Consider the following 8,618-nt stretch of genomic DNA (forward strand, 5'->3'; position numbering starts at 1 on the left):
AATATATATATATATATATATATATATATGTATAGGTTTGCTATACTCTTCCTCTAGTGCACTAACAAGGTTTTATCTTGTAAGAACCATCACCTCCATATGACGTTTGGTGCAAGATGACCTTCAAATTCCAAAAAGCGTTAGTTTTCCAGCTATCAAGTATTACAATATAAACCTAAAAAGCTTCAAACCCTGTAGAAGCAACCTCCACATAGATATTTAAGTTCCTAAATGCATGTAACCTTCAGTACTATAACACCTACCTTTTTTAGCCAAATGTCATCCAACTTATAAAAAAAAAAAAGTAAATAAGGTTCATTAAATATAAGAACAAATTACATTTGATAAAATAACCATTTTAGTAATAGTTCATAAGAACAAATTCATACACAAGACATTAGTAATTATTGCAAAAAATGAAAATATTGGAACTTCTACTTTAATACTGGTGTAATTTTGATTACAAGTTTACAGAATGAACATTTGAAAAATAGCTTTCATCTTTTCAGTAACACTATTTTAAATTTCACAAATCTTAAATTATATGCTAGCAATCATGTAACTTTGTGCTTAGTTTCTCAGTGTTCACAGTTCTTTCATTTAAAAACAAGCAAGTTGCCCTTTAAAAAAAGTAATATAAAATAGATTACAAAGACCCAGAGCTTATGTCAGTTTTATTAGAAATATATAGTAAGTAAGTAGTCCTACGTCAATAAAAGTTATTTTTATTCACTCTTCAACTAGCTTCTCATCTGGCCAAAATTGTTGTAATAATTCCAGACTAACAGCACTTTTCTCTATCATCTTGTAACTTTCAAAACACTGCAAAAGCTACAACCATATCAAAGCAAACACTAAGCTTTAAACCTATTATTAGAAAAGCCAAGCAACAAACAGTACCACAGCAATTACAAGCTATTGTCATATTTAAAGTGACCCTCAAAATTAATTTCAATGTAACAAAAGGCACAGATTTTTCATATCTCGTATATCACCAGTCTTGTCATGCTTTTAATAACGAGGAGTACTGACAACCTTACTACACGAGATGAATGAAGCATGTGATGAAGCTAAAGGCAAAGAATGTTTGGTAGTAGCAATTCCAAATATTGGTTAGAATTCATGATAGTCACCTAGGAAGGAGGAAGTAATATTCTGTACTGGTGTAGATGTGCTTTACTAGATGATGAGGTGTGTTTCCACTACTTCCCATTTCCTACTTCATCTGATTCTAGGTCATCTTTGGTTCTATGCTACTGCAACTAGAATATAAGCTAATAATCTGAGCACATTAAGGATTTCAAGAAAGACTTTCTAAGTTTCCAGATGAGGTATTGGATGATGAATAACTTAGGTTTTCTTCTGGTTGATTCACAAGATGGGAATACTGCAAGAATTCTAAGGATGGATTTTTTTGCAAACAGTGTCTAAAGCAGGAGGGTGCACTGCCAGAACCGAACAAACTAAAGTTTCTCTTAGTGTTCATTATTGGTACTGGAGCACTTTTACTGTTGGAAATCTGGAAATGTGGTTGGTATGGTTCTACTGGTGAGCTTCCAGCAGAATGGAAGGATCCTGATGATGAACTCAAAGAAAGCTCTTTGGGCTTTGGTGAAAATCTATGGGTGTTGTAAAAGTGTGGTTTTACTTGACCACCTTCAGGGATTGATCTACCAGCATAATCTACACCATTCTGCTGGTTTGAATCCAAGCAAGATGTTGGTGTAGCACACTCATTATGTCGGAAACCATCTGTATTTGGAACACTGCTTTTATGACGTTTAAAAGCAGCTAACTCAAGTTGATGTCGTTGCTTCAACTCTTCTCTTTCTCTTTTTTGTCTAAAAGCAAAGTTTCAAAAGCTTCAGAACAAGACAAAATTAAACCCTTTTCAAGCATCAAAAATTGTATTCATGATAGATATGCAAGAGCTAGAACTTTGTAAAATACCTTAAAATTATTTGTTAATGCTTGCATATTGATAAATTTAAGTTTTATGAATATATAACCATGAAATAACTACTTTTAAATATTTAATGCAGTATTAAGATTTACTAGTCAATATAAGTAATGCTAGAGGCTTACTTTTCCTTTAGACTGTCAACAGAACTATAAGTACCATTAGAACAGGATGGGTGTATTTTCAGATAAAGAAACTAGCACTTTGGAAGCATGTAAAACTATCAGATATATTTCAGTTTCACTTATTTTTGAAGCATGAGTTTAAATTCAAAACTATTTAAAATAAAAAACCATTGGACTTTTAAGATCTCATATAAAATGTCATTTTTAAAAAAGGGTGGAGGTTGGGAGTAACATGTAGTAGAATTATCAGGGTGGTTATTATTCTACTTTAAGGATTTTTTAGAACTTCTAAAGGTTGAAGAATGGTAGGTAATGTTTAGTAGAAATATATTTTTTGGGTGGCTTGATTTTATCTTATTTCTACTTTTGACTTTATTAAATCTCTTTAAGGGTAACTGCCTTCCCACAACTGGATGCAGACAGTGAAAGGCAGTAAGAGTTGAGACATTGTGGATGTAAGCACTCAACTCTGTACCCTTAATGAATTTTCCATGACTGTTAACTGGTTTATCATCTGTTTTTTGGATTTTGTCTGACAGATGGAGATTGCCTATGGTAATAGCACCCAAAAGCATTGGGGATATCCCATTATGACTTTTGGAATATGACTATAAATTGCAATTTTTTTTTGTTAAATTTTTCTCATATTAAGTTCATTGTTTTATAGTGTTAATTTTGATTGCCCATCTACAATTAATGTAACTGATATAATAGTATTGAAGCTATTCCTTTTATATATTCTCTTTCCTTGGATGCACTGCTACATAATTTCCTGTACATGCCACCTGCCTTGAACAAAGCTCCCATCCATACTCGTGTCAACATATATTGTGCCAGGCTATGATGTAATCACCATTGCACTATAACTCTCCACCAGTTGAAAAAATGAACAAAAGAAAATAACACTTTAGTTTCAAAAATTCTACTCACCTCTCTGAACCACAAAGATGCATAGAAGCTTCTTTCTGAAAATATCATTCAAAAGAGGAAACCCAAGGAGTGTAACCCCCACCACCACCCATCTCAAACAGAGAATATTCCTTCCTAAATATTATTGTGGTAATCATTGACAGAAAAGGGGTAAAAGAAAGTGTCACTAAGGTAGGCAGAATGTGAGATTGCTCAACCAGCAGTAATATCACATGCAACCAGCTGAGCATAAGTGTGTAGTGTGGCTGTGGCTACAAGTCAGTCTGTTAGACATTAGACAAATATATATGAGAGATACTCACTACAATCACTTGCAGGAAGTAGCATTCCCAGAGATGTTAGGGTAGACACACATCTGGTGCTGCAGTTTATTTGTTTTTAAGTACAGAGCAAATTGGAAGACATAACAGACACTACTGAAGCAGTCTTGCAGAAAACCTCACCTCAACAGTAGGCACTGAACAGAGAAGATGGGTTTAACAATTTACACATTCCCCACTCAATTCAGATTTCACGAAGGCATTCTCAGCTACAAGGTGGGTTTCATTGGCATGAAATAATGGATAGAAAGACCTAAGAGTGGTAAAAGGTAGGCAAAAGAAAAATTAAAAACAAATAGCAATATTCACCTCCTGAGAGCTTCTTGATAGACTGGAGGAAGACAAAAGCTAGAAGCACAAGAAACTGCTACGTGATGTAGGTAATGTTAGGTGTTGTCCACATTTCAGCCTGTGGGAAGTCATCCAGATTATGTCAAGAGGGTGAGAGAAGCTATGAGAGAACAAACCTAATGGGAGGTGAGAAGGTAGTGTACAGGCATCCTCACCCAAAGATAAATACATCAACTGGATGATTTAACAAACTCACCTAGTAAAGTTGAAAGTGAAAAGTCATGAGAAGAGGAAGTATTCCATGGCAAGTTTTCACAGAATGAGGCAGTTTGAGCAAGATGACAACAAACAGCCTAAACCAGACAGAAAAGATAATTGAGGAAGAACAATTTTATAAAGAAATGGAAGGGAGAATAATGGGAGAAAATACCTGATCATCATCTCAGGCAGTGCAAGGCTTCTAAGAAGCAGTTAAGAAATAAAATAAAACAAAAATTATTCCCGTAATAAAGCTGTATGAGATGTCCAAATGTATAAATATCTGAATGATGTCTTCCACAAGCAAGCAGAAGAAAATACAACTTCAAGAACAGAATACATGGAACAGAAGGCCAAAGATCCAAACAGAAAATCAGTGAGAGCCTGGAGAACAATGAAGAGGTTTAAAGAGGTTGGACTAGGTAAAAGTGATGAATGATTACAAGTCTCGAAAATGTCTGTCAGAATCAGAAAATGAAAGAAAAGGGCTGCTTAAGAGGTGAAAGGTGATGGACAATGTCTCACTATAACTGCCAATTGACATGAATAAACCTCTGTCTAAAAGCCAATTAGATAAGATAAAGTATAATTACCAGGTGGAAAGGAGTGGAAAAGGGACCAGAGACAGTAAAGAATCCAGTTATGGATGGTTGGCAAGAATGAGACAGAAAATGGGATACTCTGCAATAAAAAGACTGACAGTCTTCCAAAGCACCACAAAAATAACACATGTGAAGCCAAAGACACAACATCCCTCATGAAAGATGTATATCTGTGGCCAATGTAGAAGGGAACTCCACAGAAGTGGAAGAAGATCCTAGTTGTCAAAAGGCACAAGAGAAAACTGACTGCAGGTAGAAGAGCAGCAATAAGAAGGACCAAGTGATGTTGCAAATGAGAGGACACATGGATAAAAACAGAGGATAGACATAAAGAAACATGTTTACCAATCCTGGCTCTGAGCATTGACAACCAGAGCTGCAGAGTCTGAGATTGGAAACCATAAGAAAAGACTGGTATTGAGAGGACTTGCAAAGACATCGATTAGAGGACACTCAAAGTTGGATAAAAAAAATTCAATGAACCACCAAAAGGATGAAGATATCACTCCATGGGAAGGATACCATCCATACAAGACAAGGATATGACAAGTTGATAAATGATGGTTGCAGGATCAAAAGCTAAGTTTCAAGAAAGAAACCAAAGGTTCCAAGAACAAGTGCCACCCTGACATTTGAAGTGCGACTCAACTGTGTAATTATTGGGGCAATCAAGACAACAAGGGAGTAGAGAGGTGGATGGAGAGTCACAAGGGCTGACAAAGAATTCTGGGACATGTTCCATTAATTGCATGGTTGCTCAGGATCTACTGAAGGGCTGCATATTAGCATGCCCAAGAGGGATAAAGGATTTGAGGGTTGTCAGTCTCAAAAAGTGAGAGAACCTCTTGTAAAAGTACAATAGATCCAAGTGTCTTGGAAACCAGAATATCAAGTCATGAAGATGCAGAGGTGACAGCTAAGCTTGTCCTGCATGTAAATTGAGAAAGATGTCTAGATGAACCAGATACTGAGTAAGGATCAAGACAAAGTTGAAGCACCTTACCAGCCAATCCAGATAAGACATCTTCCAAAGAAAGTAGGTTGCCTCCACAGCAGCTCTTACATGAAGGCAGCAGGAACCAATTATCCATATAATAATGGAAGTAAAGAACCAAAGAATGCATACATTGTGTAAATGCACAAAAAACTGAACTGAAAACAAAGGGTCATGGTTATCACAAAGAGAATGGCCCAGAACTAAAAAACCTTAGTGTTGTGGACAATCCAGACAAATCAGAAAGTGAAGAAATACATTGAAAACATCAACTTTGGTCCTTCACAACCCAAGAAAGAACATTCATGTCATTGAGAAAAATCACCCATCTTGAGTTAAGGATTGTCGAGAAAGAGGTTCATGTATCAAACTGATGACAGAATACCAATACTCTGTCTTTTTTGAAGATGACAAAAACAGGAATGAAAACGAAAAGGCACTTACATGACCCAAAAATCATTGGTTAAGAGAGTCCAAAGATGCACAAATAGGGAGAGATGCACTTTCACAGGACCAAATCTGAGAGGTGGCACACAATAAAAAATTTGTGTGATCTGCAATGGCCAGCCCTACAATAGAGTGGATGGTGAGAAGGAGCAGTAGGACAAAGAATAGATAGGGGCAACACTAGGCAACTCCTGAGGATGGAGAACCTCTGGGGGAATCTACAATCTTCTAAGGCAGGAAACCAAAGAAGACTGCTGGTGAGCAGCTTCAGCATGAGAAAATGGGAAACATCTTCAAAGATTATCACAAAGTACAAAGGAAATGTGCAAGATGGAGGTCTTGATTAAAAAGAACAGCAGTGCACACCTGAAAGGAAGGAATCTCAACCCCAAAACAAAAAAAACCATGCCAACATGGACACAAGAGTAGAATAGATCAAAAACCATGGCATCAAACAAGTAGGAACAAGTGTCCCCGTCAAAACTGTCAGTCACTATGGAAATCCTCTGAGAGAAGGTGAAAGGAGCTGCACAATGGTAAGATGGAGTAAATAGAGGATATATAATGGCTGGAGACGGCTTAAATGGGTAATGAAGAAAAACTTTAATATAACTTTAACATGACAGCAAATGTACAACGTTTCGACAAGGTTTTGTCATCATCAAGTTTATGTGTGTGAGATTTATTTATAGACTTCAAAAACAAAACGAAAAAAATGTTCCCTGCATCTGTTGTGTATAATCAAAACTGTGGAAAATCAAATGCCTTAAAAACCAGCATTCATACTAAATTAAAAAGTTAGTTTGTGCTAGTAACTTCATTAATCAACTTGGTGATAGAGGAATTTGTTGTTAAAGTCATGAAACACAACAATGGTGGCTGCAACAAAGTTTAGGTAGTTGCATTGTATGTTGTGATTTACTTTCTTTTATGGGATACAATTTTATTGATTTTTGTTACCATAATTTCTTAAGATATGGTACTTTGTTTTATTTCCCATAAAAATAGTCCATTTATACTGATAGATAAATTTTAAACCTATCTTCACATATTAATAACTTCAAATAATTACACAGGCCTGTGAATTTACACTCATAAAAATTGTTTTGGTTTTAATAACAGATTCCATAACTCAGCTGTGCAGATTTTGAAAATATTCTTCTTTTTTTTCCTATCACAAGAATTTTTTTTACAAATTAGGAAGAAAAAAACTTGGATGAAATTATTATTTTGGTTACCACAATGAACATTTTTCTATACATATACATTTTTATTATGTTTGTTAACAAAAATACAAACAAACTAAAGAAAAGGGAAGAACATTGATGTCAAACAAATATGCATTCTCATTCATCCTGATTTTTTGTGTGAAATCTAAATCTTTTAGTCTCAAAGCTGTGTTATGGTCTTTTGCATTACGACATTTTTTGTGAAAAATCTATACATGGAGAAAAATGGATATTTTCAAATTCAGCGTACAGGAATTACTGTAGAACATATAAAATTTCAAGACAATAAAACTATCGCAGGCCTGTGTTATTACCTGCAAGTTTCAGTTGTGCAACAACTGCTAGGTAAAACTTTCTTATATACTCAAACAAATAAAATGGAAGTTGGAAAATGTCTAATTCACGATATAGAGAAAATTTTAAACAACCTAAGTATCTTTCAAGGTAAACTCCACACAAACCAAGCCAAATATATATACAAACACACACGCATAACAAAATGTGTTTAACCAACCTAATTATTTAAATATATAACATGTACCTTTTCAAAATCTTCAAATATTCACCACTCAGTTCATCATCTTCAAAATCAGAATCCTGCTTTTCATCATCATCCAATGTATCCTAAACAAAACAGAAATGTTAAGGTCTAAAAAAACGTTGATTGCTAAGGAATATTACAATGCTATTTGAAGTTCACAATTCTTGATAAACCAAATATAAGCTATTATTTTTCTGCCTCAAACCAAATTTAAAAAAATAAATAAAAAGAACCTAAAAATTGTTTACAAGTACTGTAATGAGACTGATACAATATTTTCCTAAGAAACTTCAGTGATTTCAAACATACCTACATTTATTTTACAGTATTAACTATTTACTCTGTACAGTGAACTTGTGTTATAAAAAACAATATGCAAGTAAAGACAAGTGACTTTGAGGCTTTCACTACTGAACCATAAAGCTAATTTTGATTGTGCTATACCTGTTGATGAGTTACAGACACAGAAACTGTTGACAGTTGAAACTATTATTATTTATAAGAAATAAACAATAAATCAAAAACTGAAAACAAATATGAATCTGTATTCATATATTAACAAAGCAAAACTATTATACAAAAATTCCCTACGTAAAATACTATTAACTCAACGATTCAATATAGTTTTAAACTTATGTTTAGAGTATTATAATACTTTAAACAATGCAAATATCATAATACTGGTAACAATTTTCAATGCTAATTAGCATATGATTGAAAAAAAAAAAGGATAGCTAAAAAATCACAAGCACTTAATGAAAATAGAAGAATCCGCTGAAAAGGAACAATACCTGATTTAAGCAAATAAAAGAATGAGCTAAAACAGGTGATATAAATAGAAAAAGTTCAAATAGACAAACAGATTAATATTAAAAAGTGGCAATTTAAATTAAAGAATTAGCTCATGTTGAACATATTGTA

General features: G+C 34.1%; 1 protein-coding gene across 1 annotated transcript in view; it reads right to left on the minus strand.

Annotated features, from left to right (window-relative positions):
• Positions 1-6: 6 nt before the first annotated feature.
• LOC106458822 (mucin-3A-like) overlaps positions 7-8,618 on the minus strand; it is a 45,162-nt gene continuing 36,550 nt past the window's right edge. Inside the window, exons 12-13 of the mRNA XM_022385158.1 lie at positions 7,698-7,780; positions 7-1,841 (exon numbers count right to left, since the gene is read on the minus strand). Coding sequence (XP_022240866.1) covers positions 1,301-1,841; positions 7,698-7,780 — 624 coding nt within the window. The 3' untranslated portion in view covers positions 7-1,300. The remainder of the gene's footprint in view (positions 1,842-7,697; positions 7,781-8,618) is intronic.

The sequence above is a fragment of the Limulus polyphemus genome, unplaced genomic scaffold (genome assembly GCF_000517525.1).
Source record: "Limulus polyphemus unplaced genomic scaffold, Limulus_polyphemus-2.1.2 Scaffold519, whole genome shotgun sequence".
NCBI lineage: Eukaryota > Metazoa > Arthropoda > Merostomata > Xiphosura > Limulidae > Limulus > Limulus polyphemus.